The sequence below is a fragment of the Schistocerca serialis genome, chromosome 9 (assembly GCF_023864345.2).
Source record: "Schistocerca serialis cubense isolate TAMUIC-IGC-003099 chromosome 9, iqSchSeri2.2, whole genome shotgun sequence".
Classification (NCBI taxonomy): Eukaryota; Metazoa; Arthropoda; class Insecta; order Orthoptera; family Acrididae; genus Schistocerca; species Schistocerca serialis.
This window is the reverse complement of record NC_064646.1, coordinates 259,145,836-259,168,933: the sequence shown is the minus strand read 5'-3', so window position 1 is coordinate 259,168,933 and position 23,098 is coordinate 259,145,836. Positions and strand designations below refer to the sequence as shown.

The window sequence follows — 23,098 nt, the reverse complement described above, 5'->3', positions numbered from 1 at the left end:
GTCTGTTGTGGAGTGGTTACACGACAATAACATCCCTGTAATAGACTGGCCTGCATAGAGTCCTGACTTGAATCCTACAGAACACCTTTGAAATGTTTTGGAACGCCGATTTTGTGCTAGGTCTCACCGACCGATATCGATACCTCTTCTTAGTGCAGCACTCCGTGAAGAATGGGCTGCCATTCCCCAAGAAACCTTCCACCACCTGATTGAACGTACGCCTGCGAGAGTGGAAGTTGTCATCAAGGCTATGGGTGTGCCAACACCGTATTGAATTCCAGCGATACCGATGGAGGGCGCCACGAACTTGTAAGTCGTTTTCAGCCAGGTGTCCGCACACTTTTGATCACATAGTGTACCTATTCCAGAGTGTTAAGCAAGTTTAATGTATCGTTATTAAAATATTGATGGAAGAAAGTTAGCATTTTGGCGCGTAGCCTCCGAACTTATATGCCAGTCTCGTTCAGAGACTAAAATTCTGGGGTTACCTCACACCGATGATTACGTCATATACATAAGGCGGCAACCTCTACTACTCTGAAGAAGCTAGATATGATAGCTGCTAAAACCAGAAATACCACAAGTCCATTGTTCACGAATTCACACAATAATTCGTACGCTGGTGACAAACTGCTACGAGATTAAGTGAATTGAAACAGCTCGAGCCCCCAGTGTAGGGGTTACCAAACTCACTACACAAAAATAAATAATAAAAGCTGGGAAACACAGGCAGTGATTATAGCTAGAAAATCAATCTGATCCAAACTCCTCAGTAATATAAAAAAGCAGTATTCAGATTGATACATTATGTATTCATCTTAAGTGCTGATTAGTAACGAAAAACAGTGAAAGTCCTCCCTGACGAGCTGAGAAACCAGAGTGCAGATTACCCAAAGTCCAAATTCATTTCATTCCCAAAATACAACTCCTGCAGAGTAAATTGCAGAAAGAAAACAGATTTCAGACTAGTGCTGAGTATTTCTAAGTCCCCACTGAGCTAACGTGAAATATTTGAAAGGCATGCGACTGACATGAAAACTTCTGACACCGAAAAACGTGGAACAGTATCACCACTCACACAAGCAAACCTTTTGCCTCTCCAATTCTTACCCTTGGCCCTCAACTCCTTAGAAAAACCACTCATCTATATCACTTAATGGCTTTGTACTACCACCAACTTCATTTACAACTTTTCGCACCCAAGTGTTATTAAAATTCTGAGTGCTTCATTAGATGGTCGTAAAAATGTAAACGAAACTGATACATCACAATTCTACCTGCAGTAGTTCTCCGAAAAATTAATATTAAACAACTACGAATTTCAGCAGCAGTACTGAAAACAATTCATGAGCTTTATGCCTTCAATTATTACAGTGAAAACCTGTTGGTTGTCACTGTCTTGCAGGAATTTTTCTGCTCCTACCACTTCTGCAATCAGAATTGATAACAATAAGTTTTTGAATTATGGCAAAGCTGTGTAAACTAAAAAATAGTCAATTGTAAATTAAAAATATAATTCTCACAAAATAGTTTCTTATGGACTAATTAAGTACTTTGCGACAGTATTGGTTAAAAACAGTCCTGGTTGCAATTTTAGTTTTTTATTTTTCAACGACGTTTTCCGCTTTATTTAGGCATCTTCAGGTTTCTTTTCTAGATGGACGCGAGAGGCACCAAGATCTGCGTAACGCGTGTCCCTTCACAGGAGCGACACATGGGGACAGCTCAGTCGATGTGCATCGAAGAGCGCTATAATTTGATAGCTTGATTTATTTTGTGTAATAAGAATTGTAAAAGTTATAAATTACTCTGCAACCTGTGGGAAGTTCCAGAATCTATTAGTTTCAAATTCAAGCCAAAGCAACGGCTATGAGGAGGCACGCCAACATGCCAACATGTCCCACAGTAAGTGTGTTCGTGCCAACCCCCCCCCCCCCCCTCCCCCTAGGACCACTAAACTGTACATACGTAGTCGAACTGCACCTCAGCAGTAAGCCTAAGCGACCATCGTTATGTCCGCCTCCCCATGTGACACACCCTCTGCTCTATAAATACTAATGACACCAAGTCTGGAAGACAGTAACTACCTACATTACCCAACTATCAATACTTTTGTACTAAACTAGATGTTACCAGTGGCTATGCTAGCATATCAGTAGTTTTGTTATGATGAGTGATGGTAAATAGGTAAGCTGTTGTATGTGCAATAACGTCAGCTGCTCTCACATGTCCGCCTGTTTTGGTAAGCTTACCATGATGCATAGATACGCCCCTCCCTCCTTCACCAACTACCACAACACGCAATGAGTAGCACGCATACAGCATTGCTGCCGAGCAGTGAATGCAAATGGGTGTGGGCAGGAGTGGCAATCTATGCATTGTGCACAGTGTGTGCATTGTGCAACAAATTTAGTAATTTTTAACACTGTTTGTCTTCACTAATATAAAAACGTATATTCCACCTTCTACTTCACACTTTTAATTGTCGAGTTCATTTTTTTTTCTTTTTAGATTGTGTGTGCATTGTATTCATTATTTTGAATTGTATTACGTAGAACAACTCAATCAATAAGAGCAGTTTCACAAACATGTTAAAGTTGAAAAGTCAAAGAACAAATAGCTTTTTCAACTAGTATGTATATTTAATTAATTCAATAATATTCTACAAATCAATAAATATATTCCAATATATGCTTTCTAAAGAAGCCTATGTTCTTCCTCGGATTTCTAGCCGTCTCCATAGTAATTTTCAAAATCAGCTCAGCGGTTTAGTCATGGAAAGGCAACAGACAAAGACGCTTTCGCATTTGCAAAACTTTAAATTGCAGTATATTGTTGTATGTGATCCGTTTTTGACGAAACAAAGCTTATATTATACCTCAAGCTACGCTCGTATTACCTGTGAAAAACCTACAAAGATTCACGAAGGAGGTTTAGAGATTATCGTGTTGAAACAGACCGACCTGACGGCTTTACAGTTTCATTATTAGTGTGAATACACAAGATGATCAGCAATCCAGTGACACATATGATAAATCAGTCACATAAGACAACAGTTTCTAATACACTTGAGAGAATCACTGGTTCGATAAAAACAAAATTATGACACAGCTTAAAATCACTGTTTACAGAACAGAATCACCGTTGTAGCGGAAACATGTTTCGATTCACATTTAATCAGCACAGCCGCGCACCCAGCATATACTGGCCTGACAGACATAACATTATTGTGCGCCCCATGTGCGTTCCACAAAGAAGTTGTTACACAATGGTCACAAATTTCTGTAGCATAGTGAATCACAACTGGCAGCATTTAATGCACCTTCACACAACTTACATAATATGTGGCTCGACTTGAATCCAAGGTCACCAGAATACCAACAGTAGCTCCATAGCAGTTTGAATGTGTGTTCTGTGACCTGCTGAGGGCACTCCTTACCTTCATTGTATGGTTGTGCCCATGATCAGAGAAGACAGCACCCACTCCCTCAGGTAACTTCCCACATGATAGCCATTGTCCATTCAGTATTGCTCCTCACTACTGCCTTGAGGAATCTGGGATCTGGCTCCTTGCAGACCAGTCTTCTCTGTGCCTCTCCAAGAACTGACTACTCCTTGGACCAGCTACGCCGACGCCAAATAAATGTGACCTGTGCAACACACAACGCCCCGGCACTGGCCCAGAACTCGTCAGCCACTACTACAGTGGTCTCTGGCTCTGGCTGAAGTTGAGGGTGCCGCTTCCTCTCGGTACAGCCGCCTTCTCCTGACTCCAGTACCTTCAGCCCCAGTCCACTCACAACACAACCTTGGCAGTGGCGCCAATGCCTGGCCCCTGGCGATGAGCTTCAAGATCGCCAGCTGCTTCCATCCAAGTGCTGACACTGTTCTCTAGATGATGATGTCAGTCCCTCATTGTACGGCAGACTGACTGCCACCATTCATGCCCTCTCCTAGCTGCCCAATGGTGGCACTCATGGCGGCCACATGTCCTGCAGCAGCCATGTTCTGGTGGCATCAGTGACCCATACCTAAGAACATGATCGCTGGCACTGAGGAAAATAGTTGTGCTTCTGACAAGGTGCAAAATTTGTGAAAAATTATCTTTGCTGTAGCTTAACACCTTCTTTTAGTATTTGTCTGGGTTACAGTCTGACATTTGTATCTTCTCTGTCTCTTTCGTATAGCAGAGTGTATATGTCTGGGATCTCCTCTTAAACCTCTGGATAGATTTCAACTAAATCTGGCACAGAAACAGTGGGCCTCACAAGTATCAGCACCATAGGATTTATGACGTCTTAGCTCGAACAACTATAGAGATGTTGTGTGGAAATAGTATTGGCCTACCAAATAAATCTGCTTTGTGTGGTAGCCTATATGTCAGAGGCAAGAAATGGTTTTCCAGGCCCCCAATATGTAGGCTGCCCTGTATGACAGGTGTGATGTGTTGGAGTGGTATCAGCCTGCTTTATCGATCTGCTTTGCACAGTGGCCTGTATGTCAGGGCCAAATAAATGATATTCAAGCCCCTGATGTGCAGCCTGTCAGCATATCAGTTGTGTTGTAGGAGTGGTATCAGCCTGTTTCATTGAAGTGTATTGTCTGCCCCTGGTAGCTGTGTGGTCAGCGTGACAGAATGTCAATTCTAAGGGCCCGGGTTCGATTCCCAGCTGGGTTGGAGATTTTCTCCACTCAGGGACTGGGTGTTGTGTTGTCCTAATCACCGTTATTTCATCCCCATCGACCTGCAAGTTGCCGAAGTGGCGTCAAATCGAAAGACTTGCACCAGGCGAACGGTCCACCCGATGGAGGCCCTCGCCACACGACATTATTATTGAAATGTATTGTAGGAGCTAGATGTGTCAGTGTGAATGACTGGGGACAAGTCGAGATGGAAGCAGGAGGGTATAGGCAGAGTGAGGGGGTGGAGGAAATGGGCAGAAAGAGCAGAAGAAGAAGGGATGCAAGGGGCAGGTGTTTGATGTGGAGGGGTAGTGTGTTGAAAAAGGAAGTGGGGAAGGTGGAGATGTGAAGGAAGACATGGTCAGAGGGTAGATATGGTCAGGAACACAGAAAGTGGAGGAAATGTACACAGACAGGAAGAGTGGGAGATGAAGGGACCGAGAGAGCATGGAGGGGGAGATGGACAGATGAAGGTGGGAGTATGAGGTAGACAGACAGAGAAAAAGGCGGGAGGAGGCGTGTTTAGTATAAACACATATCCAGACGATGCCATGGGGAAGAAGCACGGCACACTTCTGCAATGGAATGTTTTATTGGAATTGATCTATACTACCTCTTATAAAATATTTTCTATTTTTCATGGAAGGCTCCGGCTGGTGTTACAAGAATTTTCGATGATTAAACAATAGCATTTTAAGATTGACTGACAAAGTGTTTATGCGTTGGAACTGTGCCTGAAAGAAGGTGGATATTTTCGTACCGCAGTTTCTCAAAGCCTAGTTAGTACCAGCTACGCCGGCACTGTACAGAGCCGTGGTATATGCAACGTACCTGATCTCTGGGAGCAGACACACCGCCCTGCTAGCTTGTGTGAGCAAACGGCGAATTTTAAATTGACTTAGTAACTTCCCGGACAGCGCCTGCTGAGCTTTTGGCACTCCGGGTGCTTAATCCAACGGCTCATATAAGTCGGCCCTCTAGCTCGTTAAGGAAGTTACTCACCCAGGAGTGCCGTAGCACTCAGCTGCGACCGCCGGCTGTCGACTCCACGATCGATACTTTCCGTACACAAGGTGACGCGCGGGGAGCAACAAGTCACGCCACGCACATAAGCTGCGGTTACCTGGTCAGAAGCGCAGTTCTGCTTCTGCCTTCGGAGTAGCGACGCCGGAGAGCTTGTTGCTGTCCTTGTCTAAGCACGTAAAGTTTGTATTTCGTGGAAATTTGACGAAGTTTAAAGTAATTACAACATACATATGTAGGTCACACGCGAATACAAAAACCTGTCTTCTCTGCAAGTATTCCTTGTAATAATTCTCTACCAGAATATCATTATTTTAAGTTATGAGGTGTTAGTAGCAACTAGAATCAAATACATCTTAATCCTCTATAGACGAGCTCAACAAACTTGTTAAGTTCCCAATGCATTGTTGTATATTTATAGCGTGGACCATTTTCTAGCAATTCTCACTCGTCGAAGATTTGTACGCTTCAGAAACAAGTATAGAAACTAACGCCGTGCCATGAGAATTTTTTTTTTTAAGTTCATGTATTGCCAGCTGGGACTAAGCGAACTTTGTAAGTTAGTAAAGCCTGACATTTTTTAGGGCTAGAGGACGCAATTTCTTAAAATTTAAAAAACCTCTTTTCAGAAATTTTTTAATTGTCTGTTTTATAACTGACTAGATCGCGTACATACAAGAAAATTGAATTATTATGACTAGATTAGTTTCAGTTGCCAGTGCAACCATTCTCAAACCACGCAGGTGTTTACTGGTACATCTTTTATTCAAAGTGCGTTTCATAAGAGAATGGTGTAGAATCAGTTTCAGTATAGAACCGGTTACTGGTACCACTCATTTTTATTATTTAGCTTGCCTCTTACTCAGTGCAAGTTGTTACTTGATATGTTTATTACTGGTACTTGCAGTTCTAGTTCAACCTGCGTGTATTTTGAACATAGTTTGAGGATGGTTGCATCGACAACTATATCTAGTCATCATATTTTAATTTTCATGTATGTTGGCGATCTACGCAATTAAGATGTTCTGCATTTTAATCTTTGTAAATGTTTGTACAGTAATTCATTGCATCACTGCCGCTTAAATATATGTCAAATATTCACATGGCTTCGGTAATTAGTTGCCATCTTCAGACAGTTTACAGACATATCACTGTATTTTTACAGAGCTTTTTGTGACTTCCGCACATATAAAGATGACAACTACTTGTCAAAATCGGTAATGTGAATGTAATCAATAATTATGAAACGACAAATTGTTACACATGCATCTTGATAAATCTGTATAGATTGGACATATTTATGTCATTTCTTGATATTTGTTGTTATTGATCATAAAAGGGGTAAGTTGGGAACTTTTACAAAATATATGTTGTAGGTAATGTTGAGAAATATCCGTAAAAAATTATCATGGTAGACATGATTCGAAAACTTTGTGAGAACTTCCTTTAATCATTACTAATTTGTCAACTTAGGCATTCGAAGAAAACTATTGATTTTACAGGAATTGATCCTGCAGCATTTTATGGGAAGAGGAGGGATGTATTCACTCGTTTAACAGTTGGACCAGGTGAAGAAAGTGATTATATTTTATGAAATGGATCACTCACATATGTGTGTGTGTGTGTGTGTGTGTATATATCCTTTATTGCCGCTATCACTGTCAGGACACATAGGCAGCTGCACATCGCACATTTCATAAAATACTTAACAGCTGCTTGTTTAGTACGCCCTCCTACACCAGATGTCGCTAGTTGATGTCGGAGATGATGGCACTTCGCAACGACAACCACCGCCTGTGGCTACAAGGGGAGGAACCGTCGTGTCACATCGTCCATGCTTGGCACGCGGAACTAGAGCAGCTGGGTGGCCAGTATTCTATTAAGCCGTACTGAATGAAGTATTCAGTCTGTCATCAAACTGGTGCGACTACGACGACCCTGCTTAGTTCGGAACTGCAGCTTCTCAAGCGATACTGCTGATGATTATATGCCAACAAATAAATTAAGCAGTTCTTAAGGTGATAAGTATTTACTTCTTTTAACTTTCGGTTCATAGTGCACCGTCATTTAGAATTCTTTCTACATTAGTAGTTTCCAAAAGAAACCCCTCTGTAGGCTTATCCTGTAACTTTCAGAGGCACGTTTCTCGCCACGACAGTATTGGACACGTCCACCTGTGTTGAAAAGAGAACCAGATGCAATACAACGAACTCAAAGAGAAGCCCAACAGCTGCCTGCGAGAAGTGTAGCGTTCCTTTCTGATGAATGAAATAAAGGAGCTCTACACATAATAAGGATTATATAGGTCAGAAGTAACGAACTCATGGGTGTTTTCGTATGTAGAAAAGCATATTTCGAATTTATCTGCACCATTAAAATTCTAATGTTAGAAATCCAAACATATAATAAAAATGAATATAAGTACGATGGCGTGCTGAAAACTAAAGCCTCCCATTTTTTATTTGGAATGTCATAAGAATTTTAAATAAAACAAACATTATTAACATTCTTCATCTCTACTTATTTATTTCCAAACATAGCCACCCTGGCGACTAACACATTTCTCTCAACGGGGTTTGTTCGTACGGTCACTGTGAAATGTTTCACTTCGTTGACGGAGCCACAACCTCGCCTGTGTTTCCACCACTTCATCCATGTCAAAATGAAGTCATCGAAGGTGTTCTGAAGTCTCAGAAACAGATTAAAATCGGCTGAGGCCCTGTCAGGACTGTAAGGAGGATGATCAGTAACAATGATCCCAAGGTGTCGGATTGTTGCAGATGTAGCAGCGCTCGTGTGCGGTCTTTCATTGTAGTTCTGAAGGAGAATGTTCTCCATGTGTAAACGAACCCTCCGAATTCTAATCGCGATTACAGCACACGCCGCCATGTTACACACTTCAGTTCGGAGCCATCTGACGACAGGGAGTTGCAAATATGTAGGCATAAAGAATGAACATGTAGAATGTTAATACCGTTTGTTTTATTTAAAAAGCTGTAAGAATTTCCACCAAAAAATCGGAGACTTTACCTTCCAGCACCCCATTATATGTATGTATGTATGCTCCACATCTTCACCTAAACCACTGGATCGATTTCAGCCAAACTTGGTACATACAAGGTGATTCACGAAGATATGCAAATACGAGTATTTTAATGTTATTCTACAAGTAAACACTGGTAACATTGTCCAACACAGTACAACTTCCTTGACACTGAGTTTTGTTTTTTCCAGTTTAACATCAATTCACCTGTGCTATGGTATTAATAAAAACAGATTATCTGAAACATTCATACTGTTTCAGTTGACGTTACTACCATCATTTTTCCAAAATTAAATTTTCTACAACTTCAGTTGAAAACTTTGTCGAATTGTCTGGAATTCAGAAAACAAATTGGGACAAGTAGTTAATAAATTAAAAATTTTACGAAATTATTTCTTTGCTTCTCTGGATGTTCTGAAAAACTACTGCAGATACACGCCTGGGACATGGTTTATTAGATTCACCAGAATAATAACAAAATAAATGGAAATCGTGCCTTCCTTTAACATCTTACAATTTTGTGATGGCTTCATACTAGAGAAGTTGCTGAATTTTAGCCAAAATCTTTTACTAGCCGTAACTACGCAACTAAACATTTGCGGACCTATGTTTATATGAACTTTTTTCTGTAGTTTTACTTGTAGAATAACATATTAAAACATTTGCATATCTTCGTGAATTACCCTGTATAACATTTTCGTTTGTAAAGAACCATTCTGGAAGTAAGAACCACCCACCTCTTGAAGGAGTGCAGGCGGAGGTGAAAAAGGAGTATAGTCCATGAAGTGCAAATGGTCAGACTAAATTCATCAGGTATTTAAGAGAGGCAGATCGTAGTGACTTGCCACGAACTTCACACATAATTTCAAACTTTTACGAAACTTTTCCTCGCTGATCCTCCGTCTCTCTCCCCCCCCCCCCCCCCCCCCCCCAACAAAAAAGATGAAAAGAAATACATTTATCGCATATCGCATTATCTGTGTACATGCAGTTAAACTGACGTTTCAATTCATTACATTTTTGCTACTGACTATTCGCAATCTACATACACCACTAAACGTACCTGCAAACTTGCATCGTTGTATGACACGTAGTTCAGGAGATATGACGTCACAAACATTGAGATATATGAAAAAGAAACTGCAGTGCTTAATTCGCTAGAGATAAAAGATGAAATATTTGTATAAGTATGTTAAATGTACACGCCCGGGTTCCCGGGTTCGATTCCCGGCGGGGTCGGGGATTTTCTCTGCCTCGTGATGACTGGATGTTGTGTGATGTCCTTAGGTTAGTTAGGTTTAAGTAGTTCTAAGTTCTAGGGGACTGATGACCATAGATGTTAAGTCCTATAGTGCTCAGAGCCATTTGACCCATTTTTTTGTTAAATGTATGTGACAAGTGCGAACCGTAGATAAAACCCTTCTCCTAAACTTGCTGGTCGATTTCAACCAATGTTATGTTACGTTAACCGGGGACCTAGAAACGACGGAGAGACTCAGTCCCCGCCGCAGCCGCAGTGGTCCGCAACCCTTCGACGACTACCGCAGTCCACTTCACCCCTCCGCCGCCAGGGTTATTGTGCAGTTCGGCCCCCGGTGGAGCCCCCCCCCCCCCCTTCCCACAGGGAACGTCTCACACCAGACGAGTGTAACCCCTATGTTTGCGTGGTAGAGTAATGGTGGTGTACGCGTACGTGGAGAACTTGTTTGCGCAGCAATCGGCGACATAGTGTAGCTGAGGCGGAATAAGGGGAAGCTGCCCGCATTTGCCGAGGCACATGGAAAACCGCCTAAAAACCATCCACAGACTGGCCGGCTCACCGGACCTCGGCACAGATTCGTGCCAGGGACCGGCGCTCCTTCCCGCCCGGAAAGCCGTGCGTTAAACTGCACGGCCAACCGGGCGGACGATTTCAATCAAACTTGATACGCATGTTTCTTACTATCTGGAACGAAATACTGTGGGAGTGAGTACACCGTCCTCCTATTGGTCAAGGGATGACAACTTGGTAATGGAGAGCGAAGGAGGATATAGATACAGAGAGAGAGGGTAAAGGAGGAGAGTGACGGGTGGGGGAGGTGGGCAAGGAGAGGGAGAAGAGAGGTGGACTAATAGAATACTGGAATAAATGACCGCAGGCAGGCAGCTAGTGCAGTACGTAAACATACGTTTATTGTGATCTTTAACTGACACACACATGACAATGTTTATTATTTAGTGGTAAGTAACTCATAGAGATATAGCGTCGACATCCAATGTACCTCAAGGAAGTGTTGTAGGACCGTTACCGTTCACAGTACACAGGGTGGGGAAGTACAGTCAGTTAATAACGTCAGAGAAAAGTAGCAACACTTTAATCGAGGAAAATTTCCCATAAAATCGTAAAGCTTGAATATATACAGTACCGCAATACCATTAATCTGTTAAGAAACTGCACTGCAGAGAGAGAGTTACGTGTGATAATGTAAGATGAAATGTCATTGATAATGAAATCTAAAGACCATTTCTCTTGTTCTTTGAGAGAATAAATTTTAAATTTAATCTAATAAATACAGTAGGCCAGTGCCTAAGCAGCAGCTTAGACGAAAATGCAACGCTAGACACGCCCAAACTCATTCGCTTAGCGGACAAACTTCCACGAACTCTTCGCCGATTGGCTTTGTAATCTGTTTTCGCCGGCCGATGTGGCCGAGCGGTTGTAGGTGCTACGGTCGCAGGTTCGAATCCTGCCTCGGGCATGGATGTGTGTGATGTCCTTAGGTTACTTAGGTTTAAGCACTAGGAGACTGATGACCTCAGAAGTTAAGTCCCATAGTGCTCAGAGCCATTTGAACCATTAATCTGTTTTCACCCAGACGAACAGTGAGCAGGACTTATGAAACAAACGGCAGTACGTTCTCACAATTTCAATAATTGCCGAGGTACAGGGAGCAAAGATTTTTATAAATTGAAATTTGCGAGACCTAACAGACTTCCCGATAAACGGAGCGGAGTCGTGTATAAAAGTTTCTTGAGCGTATCTTACCAGACTTCCTACAAGATTCGCTATCTTAAGTAGTTTCTACATGACAGCACACTTCGTATTTGATGTTACGAATCACACTTATGTGCAGCGAGAAAAAGAAGAGATCAGTAACGGCGGTCCTCTTCGAAGAGGACCAGACATTACACCAGAGGACTATTTCTTCTCCGAACATGTGAAGAAGAGACTATTTTACGAATCTCCGGTCTATATTCAGATGAAGTTCGTTGCTAAAATCACAGCCGCGGAAGTAGTACATCGAACTCGTGAGATTCTTGAGCGTTTTAAGACAGTGAACAGTGCGTTGCTCTACACTTTGCCGTGGTTGTGGTGTTGGCCTTTTTAACGATACCTGCAAGGTACTAGTTACGCCTTTTTCACGTACTGTACTGTATACTAACAGAATAGATCGAAAACACTACTACAAACGCGAGTGTGTTTCGTCTGAGGGTGGTTGCAATGCTTCATGTTTCCTGTTGTTCATTTTTCGTGATCATAGACATTGTAGACTTATCAGTAATTACAGATTTATAGGAGGAAATTCATAAAAATAAATGAACTTCACTTAATACTAATATCTGAGAGTCGAACAGTTTTGAAATGAAATAACTTTTATATTAAATCTCTTCTCAGAACTGTTATTCACTCTCAGCTATTATTAGTGATTATACGAAAACGTTGTTGACGCTTCTCTTCTGAAAGAAAATGAAAATTCTTATTCAAACCTCATTCTGTCTGAGAAGGAGCTCTGTAATCTTCTTACTGGGATGTTTGGCAGGCGAACACATCGATCGACTCCCAATTAAACAGTAGTTCTTATCTGGCGACCTCCACGTCATCCGACAAAAATATCATCTTCCCTCGATACCTTAGCTCTTTGTTCGAGCTGCTTTCCTGCAAGTTCTGAAAAATCTGTCAGAAAATAGAAATGTTAGAGGAATTGATTTCAGTAAAGCGGCGATTAAAAGGTTCTTCTGATTTAAAATGTTTCGTAAGTGCTGTGTATTTCTGCGGGAGGATCGCAAAGTTTATTAAACCGTAAACGAACTAAACCCATCACTTTACTTCGCAAAATAATTCTACCGTAGCAAGGCACACGTCTCACCTCGAGTCAGAGAGTTTAGTTCAGTCTAGTAACATATATCCTGCTGCTGCTCACAGTACCCATTAGCGACATCTTTGGACACTAGAAGTTGACTTCATTGTAAATTTCACGGATTCGCTTTTTGCACTAACAAGCAGACCGTTCGAAATAAAGTTTCTTTGTCCTGAATTAATTTCTTGTCAAATATTGTAGTAGTTGTTAATCTATGGAGGCCAATCACAGACAGATAAACTAGCATACTCATTTCTTCTCCATGCAGACATTCATTGCTAACCGATCTACTCTCTAGGAAAAGTTGCTACACAAAGTTGTTGATGTACTGTCATGTTTACAAGTATCTGAACTACATGGATTGCGTTCCGCATGGTTTTCATGCAGCCTATACGACGTATCTTTCTAGCAGGTCCTCTGATTTCTTTCGGTACAGTCGTCTGAGTATATAAAATGGTTATCACACGTGACCACTACAGAACATAGCTCTGTATGATAATCAGTCCAAATGTAGATCACCACGATACTGTAAATATACTTTGTTAGATAATACACAGTCTTCAACGCTTGTAGACCCACATTTACTACAGTGTCACTGCAAAAGTATTACAACAGGTCAAATCTCAAGAATTATTTACTTTCCTTACTTCCTAATTAACGTCCATGTCGCAAATGCGTGAGATAAGCTAATTAAGGAATAAACAACAAAATAATTACCTTAGGAAGAGCATATGTTTTGAAACTAACGTTAGTACATGAGACAACTAATACCCCTATTTGTGTCACACAAATCATTCAGAAACACTTTGTCATAATAGATTTTTTGTGAATATGCGAATTAGCATGAATGACTGGGTTCCCAAGGTTGTATGATAATTCGAAGTATTCTTGCTCCCTAAAATGTTATCCAACCCATCATTGGAATGGTTTTGTATAAACTGGCTAATGAAATAACCAGTGACAACTGGAAAGGTCGCAGTTAACAGCGTCAAGTGCTACGTGGAATCGTCCACATCAACAGCGTATCAATAGAAATTACCCTGTATTCGCGATGACCCACGGATATAAAGGGTGACAATTGAACTACATGAAAAAAACGTAAATTAATTACAAACTACGGCGTGCACACACTTTTTTGAAAATGCAAATGTCACTACAGATTTCGGATTTAGGTTGCGACGTGTTCAATATGCATGCCAGAGCCTGTTAGAGCCTGAAATTACTTGAAAATTTTTGTGACGGGCCAGACACTCGTCTTTCATGGAGACCTTAGGGAATTTGGAATGCTGGGGAAATAACTATAGAACTGTATTGCTATGAAATGGCAACATTTCGCGAAATGGAAATCTGAATTCATATCCTATCTCAACGCGCATATTATCACCATGTCAAGTTCAAATACAGTAAGTAATAAATGTCTGTTGACACTACATGACTTGTTCCTTAAATTAAATTAAATTTGAAGAGTAAGAAAGCTAGCTGCTGACAGAGTTTCAGATTGCCTTGACTTGTCTCCTCTCCTCTAGTCAGCAGCGAAGTGACAACATGTTTAATGTGGACTTGGAAAGATAGTGCAACACTACGTCCTTCATTTGGCGTTTCCAGGGCGATGAGAGTCCGTCTGAGCCTGTTAAAAATGGTCAGCTGAAGTGAGAACCTAACGCGCACCTTACGCGTGTAGAAGTAATCTACCATCGGTCCAGCAGACCACCGAACTCTACTTATGACTAGGTTACGATTTTGTCATAAGCTAGGATGCACCACACAGGATGAGAAACCTGACTGTATGGATATATTGTGAACTAATAAGGAATGAGAAGATTATTCGCAGAATAGGCGGAGAAACGAAGATGTAGTAGTCGCTGACAAGAAGAATGGACAGGGTGATTGGACATGTGTTCCAGCATGAGGCAATAACTTCCATGGTAGTGCAGGGAGCTGTAGAGGGTACAAACTGTAGAGGAAGACAGAGATTGGAATAATACGCGCAACAAAGAATGGAGAATGTAGTCTGCAGTCAGAAGACATGATTCAAAATACAGTGTGTTACAAAAAGGTACAGACAAACTTTCAGGAAACATTCCTCACACACAAATAAAGAAAAGATGTTATGTGGACATGTGTCCGGAAACGCTTAATTTCCATGTTAGAGCTCATTTTAGTTTCGTCAGTATGTCTGTATTTCCTCGATTCAACGTCAGTTGGCCCAATTGAAGGAAGGTAATGTTGACTTCGGTGCTTGTGTTGACATGTGACTCTTTGTTCTACAGTACTAGCATCGAGCACATCAGTACGTAGCATCAACAGGTCAGTGTTCATCACGAACGTAGTTTTACAGTCAGTGCAATGTTTACAAATCCGGAGTTGGCAGATGCCCATTTGATGTAGGATTAGCACGGGGCAATAGCCGTGGCGCGGTACGTTTGTATCGAGACAGATTTCCAGAGCTAAGGTGTCCCGACAGAAAGATGTTCGAAGCAATTGATCGGCGTCTTAGGGAGCACGGAACATTCCAGCCTGTGACTCGCGACTAGGGAAGACCTAGAACGACGAGGACACCTGCAATGGACGAGGCAATTCTTCCTGCAGTTGACGATAACCCTAATGTCAGCGTCAGAGAAGTTGCTGCTGTACAAGGTAACGTTGACCACGTCACTGTATTGAGAGTGCTACGGGAGAACCAGTTGTTTCCGTACCATGTACAGCGTGTGCAGGCACTATCAGCAGCTGATTGGCCTCCACGGGTACACTTCTGCGAATGGTTCATCCAACAATGTGTCAATCCTCATTTCAGTGCAAATGTTCTCTTTACGGATGAGGCTCCATTCCAACGTGATCAAACTGTAAATTTTAACAATCAACATGTGTGGGCTGACGAGAATCCGCACGCAATTGTGCAATCACGTCATCAACACAGATTTTCTGTGAACGTTTGGGCAGGCATTGTTGGTGATGTCTTGATTGGGCCACATGTTCTTCCACCTACGCTCAATGAAGCACGTTATCATGATTTCATACCGGATACTCTACCTGTGCTGCTAGAACATGTGCCTTTACAAGTACGACGCAACATGTGGTTCATGCACGATGGAGCTCCTGCACATTTCCATCGAAGTGTTCGTACGCTTCTCAACAATAGATTCGGTGACCGATGGATTGGTAGAGGCGGACCAATTCCATGGCCTCCACGCTCTCCTGACCTCAACCCCCTTGACTTTCATTTATGGGGGCATTTGAAAGCTCTTGTCTACGCAACCCTGGTACCAAATGTAGAGACTCTTCGTGCTCGTATTGTGAACGGCTGTGATACAATACACCATTCTCCAGGGCTGCATCAGCGCATCAGGGATTCCATGCGACGGAGGGTGGATGCATGTATCCTCGCTAACGGAGGACATTTTGAACATTTCCTGTAACAAAGTGTTTGAAGTCACGCTGGTACGTTCTGTTGCTGTGTGTTTCCATTCCATGATTAATGTGATTTGAAGAGAAGTAATAAAATGAGCTCTAACATGGAAAGTAAGCGTTTCCGGACACATGTCCACATAACATATTTTGTTTCTTTGTGTGTGAGAGATGTTTCCTGTAAGTTTGGCCGTATTTTTTTGTAACACCCTGTATACATACAAAATTTTATCATCAAGCGAGAGCCGAGAAACAGAAGAAGAATTAAGGGAAATACGACCAGAATTTATCATTTCAATAAATTTGTGGTTACTTTTTACTTCAACAAATGAAGAAATAGAGTGAGGGAATTGAAACTCTGGTAGGCTGTCTTACATTTATATTTGTTTTTTTTATACTGAATAGCGTAAAAATTTCGTATAAGCTCCTCGCGAGAGCGATCTCTCATTGATCCGTTATATAAAGCGCCTCGTTTTGAGCGTCATGGGTTCCATGCCTTGAGGATTAAGCTGCTTCGTGATCTATACACTGTGTGCGTACACCGATGGGCCAAAACAACATGACCACTGTCCACCGTTAGACTGAATACTTTCGCAAAGTGTTGCTGTCACGTGATCCTGTAAGGAAGGAATATAGCAGGAACAGGTAGTCGTCATAGCGAAGATACGGGACCGCAAATGCGGAAATCCACTGATATAAGCGACTTTGAGAAAAGTCATATTGCTAAGGTCCTGAGTCTGGGAAAGAGAACGTCGGAAATGGTGAAGATGTTCGGCAGTTCACGTACTACTGTCGTGAGCATCTGCGGAAAGTGAGTGGAGGACGATGATACAACGAGTAGACGACATGGTAATGGCCGTCCACGTGTGATCACAAAGCGTTGAGTTCGGAGGGCTGCTCGCTGCATAAAGTAGGCTGCGGCCTGCGACAAAACTGAGCACAGAATACAATGCTTTTAATGCATTCGCAATTGCGAATACGAGAACCATCAGCTGCAGAATGGAATGACGACAATGAAAATTTATGCCGAACCGGGAATCGAACCCGGATTTAGTGCTTATCGCGAGAGGTCGCCTTGTGATTTGGCTATCCGTGCACGACTCCCGACCAGACCCAAACTTCCGTATGTCGTCAACCACGCGTCTACGATCTGTACGCGTACATCCATTATGTATATTCGCGTACAGGTCAGAGGCTGTACTTGAAAGTCGCTTGCTCGATACCGGCAGATAAATACGATATTGCAGTGCCTGTGTTATTCTGATTACGACGCATAACATGCTGGAGCAAGCACATGTCTTTCGGAACACACAGTTCAAAGGCAATTGTTGAACATGGGGTTCCTTAGCACCTGTGTTGACCAAACGACATCGTCCATTACGATTGCAGTGGACTCAGCATCACTGAGCTTTTACCGTGGATCAATACACACTCGTTGCCTAGTCAAACGAATCGCATCTCTTGTTACACCAGGTCGCTGGTTTTGTCCTTAGACGCCGTCATCCAGGCAAATGGCTGCTTGAAACATGCCAGAGATGCATGCCAGTGAGAGCAGAATTACGGCGTGGGGTACATTGACTTGGGCTTAGATGAGACATATGGCAGTAATCGAAGGTGTGCACTACGTGATTTCTGAGAACCAACTGCATCGTTTCATGCTTCATTCCTTCCCCTACGGCGATGACGTCTTCTCGCAGGATAACATGTCACAAGGACAGAACAGTGATGCAGTGGTGTGAGGAGCATGTCAGTGAACTCACATTGATGTCTTGGCCAGCTAATGCCCGGATCTGTACCCGTTGGAAGACATAACGGGCGTCAGGCCCTTAATTTACGGGAACTGCTTTGTCTTGAGCCCTGACATACGGTGTCGCGTGGTGTAGCATCACTTGTTAATGGTTCATTTAAATTTTTATAATTTTCTTGCTTTAAAATTTTCGCATATTGGTACTATAATTTCTGTATATGATAAAGAGAGTGTACTATAATAGAGATTGATATTCTTGCCATTGTTTGTGAGTAATGTGTGTAAAATACTATGTAAATTGTTCATTACCTTAAATAATTTTTGATGATATTTTGTATTTAAAAATATTTGTGTGTATAAATTGTTGATGTTGATGGAAATTTGACAATTTAAGAAATGGTCACGCTTAGGAACAGTGTTAGAAATAGGTGTTATGTAAAAGCCAGTGCACTTTGGTTTGAAACGAAAGTGGCTCTGGGGAGTGGAAAAGGTGGCAAGGGCGAATTGGTGCGCTACCTAGAGCAAGTGCGGGAAGTAAGTCACAGTTTGTAGACAGCAGTGATGGAGGCAACACCTTCGTGGGTCAGGAGAAGCTTTGCCTGCAAATTTGCACAAAAATGCGTCGGATGAAGACTGCAAACAGCTTACGGCATAGCTACGAGTTGTTGGGCTACTGTATGTAAAATTAAACGACGCCAAGAAGAGAAATTGAGCCCATACAGCAAGAGACTTGCAGGCCGTGCTGTGGGTAGTGTAGCCTTCATAATTGTTCGCCGCACCCAAGCCTACAGCCACCACATAAATTTTTTTGTATTTTTACTTTTGTACAGCGTGTTTTAATTATCATTCTGGAACTTTAGAGAAACTGGTTCACCCTGTTATTTCATCCTAATCATAGACCTATATAGGGTTCCTTCCTGGTGTTTGATTAATCTGAGTATCCTGTTTTACAGACCTATGAAGTCTCAACTTAATGTAAAGAGGCATCATTAAAACTGTTTTTGTCCAAACAATAAAAAAAGTTTCCTTAATTATTTCAAGTTGTTATAGTAAAAGTTTGCTTATGTAAAATTCAATTAGAGTGAAGCCAAGTTACTATTATTTGTCAAATGACTATACAGAATTAGTTCAAATAGTAATAGCTTTTGAAAGTAAATTAAAGTAAGAAAGAGTTTTTCTTGAAGTGAAATGCTCACTATAGAAAGTGTGTGCTTTAGTATCTAAGTATTTAAGTATTTAAGTTTGGTGATTATGGAAAGTGCTTTCCTAAAGGTCCCCCCCCCCCCCCCCCCTGCTCAAATTTTCTTTTAGCTTCCTTGAAGCTACCTACTGGGCGTTTCCTCTTTTAAATACGTAATGTACAAGGGTGTAGTCCAACATTGTGTAAGTGGAGTAACATTTACTTGAAGAACCGAATTAAACAGTAGCAAGAAAGTAGGCAAAATTCATACTTCTTTTCCAATATTTCACAGTTTCATTGCCTGATAGGCTGGCGGCCATTCGTACGTATTTTAAACCACTAAATTAACTTGGAACTGAGTTGTCCCAGCTTCAGTATAATGTTATTCATACTACGTTTCTGTCTAACCGCTGCGTAAGATATTAGGAAAAGAAGTGAACAGTCTGATTTACTTATCCAATAGATACAGCACACGGTCAAATCCTGTAAAACGAGTATTGATTAGCTTTTCCTATTAACAGGACTAGCCATATATAGCGTACTTTATTTGGAAATTAAACTAAATTTTAGTGAGAGGGCTATACGTGGCTTTTCCCGTTACAAGACTATTTGTTCTGTTGGGGTATAGAGTACGTGGCAACGTAGAGAGAGGGATTTCTGTTATTTAGGTAAAAGCATACTAAATTACAATAGTAGTGGTAGGGTTATAGTACCTCCGGAAACTTTTCGAACCCATGCGAAGGAGAATCGCTGCTGTTCTATCTTTGAAAAGTGGACCAACACACTCTTAAACGAATGATCATAATGTTTTGACTTATCAGTAAAACTCGTTGTGTCGATTAAAATAAAATGTGCAGCGGTTTGCTGTCTGAACTCAGATCAGTTTTCAAATCCCAGTACGGCATTTCTGATTCAGGTTTCCTGTGGATTTTTCTGAACAAATTATTACGAACGCCGGCTCGATTCCTTTGACAGGACATGGCCCCGATATCTTTCCCATTATTGCCACATCCGAAGTTGTGCGCAGCTAAACTAGTTTTCCTTCCTAACGCTTTTTATATCGTGATACGTTTCATACAGAAGTTGGTAGGAAGGAGTATTCAGTGCCTGGCGAATCCATAAGCGTCTGTAGTAAGACGTAAATCACAGTAACACTAGTACCATTACCACCATTTCGTCCATCCGCCGCGCTCAAAGCAGCCAGCTGTGTTACATGTGTGTCACAGAGGGCAAGATGCGGAACCTGACAATGTTGGTTTCTTCCGTTTGTGTTTCAGCTGCGGCTGTGATGACGTCGGCTGTCAGGTGGTGCCTGCTAGCGGTGGCGGCGCTGTTCGTCGCAGCCCCAGAGGTCGCCGCTCAGAACCCGGGTGAGTCGCTGCAACGCCGCAATACAGTTCGGTCCCTGCTCCATCGTCGACTGCATTCAGAATTTTTTGAGTCATCGGTCTTCTGACTGGTTGGATACAGCCCGCCACGGATTCCTCTCCCGTGCCAACCTCTTCATGCATTTGCAACCTACCTCTGTATTCCAATCTTTGTCTTCCTCTACAGTTTTTGCCCTCCACAGCCCTCTCTTGTTCCCTGATGTCTTAACGGATGTCCTATCATCCTGTCTCTTCTTCTTGTCGGTGTGTTCCACATATTCCTTTCCGATTCTGCGCAGAACCTCCTCATTCCTTACCTTACCAGTCCACCGAATTTTAAACATTCGTCTGTAGCACCACATCTCAAATGCTTCGGTTCTTTCTGTTCCGGTTTTTCGATAGTACATGCCTCACTACCATACTTCACAGAAATTTCTTCCTAGATTAAGGCCTATGTTTGATACTAATAGACTTCTCTTGGCCAGAAATGCCCTTTCTGCCAGTGCTAGTCTGCTTTTGACGTCCTTGCTTCGCCCGCCATTGGTTATAGTGCTCCCTAGGTAGTAGAATCCCTTAACTTCATATACTCCGTGACCATCAGTCCTAATGTTAATTTTCTCGGTGTTCTGACTCCTGATACTTCTCATTACTTTCGTTATTTTTTTTTATTTACTCTCAATCAATATTTTGTGCTCTTTAGACTGTTCATTCCCTTCAGAAGATCCTGTAGTTCTTCTTCTCTTTCGCTCAGGATAGCAATGTCACCAGCGAACCTATCATTGATATCTTTTCACCTTGAATTTTAATCCCACCCCTGAACCTCTGCTTTGTTTTCATCATTGCTTCTTCGGTAAACGGATTGAACAGTAGGGGTGAAAGACTACATCCTTGTCTTACACTATTTTTAATCCGAGTACTTCGTTCTTGGTCGTCCACACTTATTATTCCCTCTTGGCTCTTGTTCATACTGTATATTTTCCATCTCATATCGCGCTCTTTAAACGCACTGTATGACTGATTTCTTTCGGCGAACTAAGATAGATTACGAACAGTATACTCGCTGGCCGGCCGGAGTGGCCGAGCGGTTCTAGGCGCTACAGTCTGGAACCGCGCGACCGCTACGGACGCAGGTTCGAATTCTGCCTCGGGCATGGATGTGTGTGATGTCCTTAGGTTATTTAGGTTTAAGAGTTCTAAGTTGTAGGGGACTGTTGCCCTCAGAAGTTATGTCCCATAGTGCTCAGAGCCATTTGAACCATTTTTTAATACTTACTGCACATTTAAATTAAGGAGTTCACACAAAGATTCGTAGTCAGGAAAAAATGTGCGTAGAACATTGTGTGATTAAACCAACTGTTTTATTTGAAACAAAAAGAAATAGGAAATTATTTACGCCACCCAATATTAAGGTCTCGAGCAAAAATCAAGCAGAATGTGAGCAACTTATTCAGAATGCAACTCAAAGACTGTAATATGTACAAGAAGTTGTAATCAGGTATATATTGTTATGGAACCGGCTTGTGTCTCGTCTCATGCTAACTGATTTTCAGCTCTTCAGTTGTGATAAGGTGCAGATATTGATAATGGCTACACTGTCGAAACAGCAATATCGCGTTTTACAAATAAATAATTTTACAGTCAAAAAGCGAGCACGACATCATTTACCAAATTTTACTTAATATCATTCACTTTTCGATCACGCACTTTACTACAACATTACGAGACCTACTCACAAATTATAAATGAGAAATATTGTCTTCTAAATAGCGAATTTCGAATAACACAGATTGTCGCGCCATATTTTCTCGTATTCAAAGTCCACTGCCATGCTACTAGGAACGTTGCTGTAGTTCTCGGCTTCCGTGTGGTAACATGAGCCTTGCGCTTTTATTATTTTGGTGTGCCTGAATCGATTACTCTCCTGGGATCGTACTCATAGGACATTCAACACACCGGCCGCTAGGTTACAGCTCTTGACGATGAATCTGGACCTCTATGGATTTTATTCCCGGCCAGCTTTATTCTCTTTGTGCCACGTTAGTATTATGTGTACTCGACTTTGTATTCAGCTCAGTAAATTGTGCTAATAACTGCAGACTACATAGGTATATATCAAGGGTTTGCCTTGATATAAGTTAAATAACAAGTTGCGTAAAAAAATATACTGTCCCTAAATTTTGGTACCAACGTTTGTTGCTTTCGCAGTCAACGTTATTATAATCGGTTTTTCATATTCTAATATTTTTGTAGCTACCGCTTTTTCCTTGTTCACCGCCTCACAGTGAACTGTTCAAAGAATATTATAGCATAGGTCTCACTGTCTTGCCGCTTCTTGTGACAACAGTTTTTCACAGAACTAATTGTGTTTGCACTTCCAAACTCGTCAAATAGGTTACACAGCCACGAGATCTCAACCGAGGCTCCTCGGCCATCCGCAAGTGGCAACTGGCTGCCGTGTGGTAGCTGCCCTAGTCATTGTAGTATAGATATGGTTCTGTCTGTGACGTCAACGGTGCTTATTCCATCGCTGAT

The 23,098-nt window shown here is 41.8% G+C and overlaps 1 protein-coding gene across 1 annotated transcript in view; it reads left to right on the top strand.

Moving 5' to 3' along the window:
- The window catches only part of LOC126419109 (uncharacterized protein CG3556-like), a 614,423-nt gene that overhangs the window by 393,412 nt on the left and 197,913 nt on the right, over nucleotides 1–23,098 (top strand). Inside the window, exon 3 of the mRNA XM_050086207.1 lies at nucleotides 20,477–20,569. Within this exon, the coding sequence (XP_049942164.1) occupies nucleotides 20,488–20,569 (82 nt within the window). The 5' untranslated portion in view covers nucleotides 20,477–20,487. The remainder of the gene's footprint in view (nucleotides 1–20,476; nucleotides 20,570–23,098) is intronic.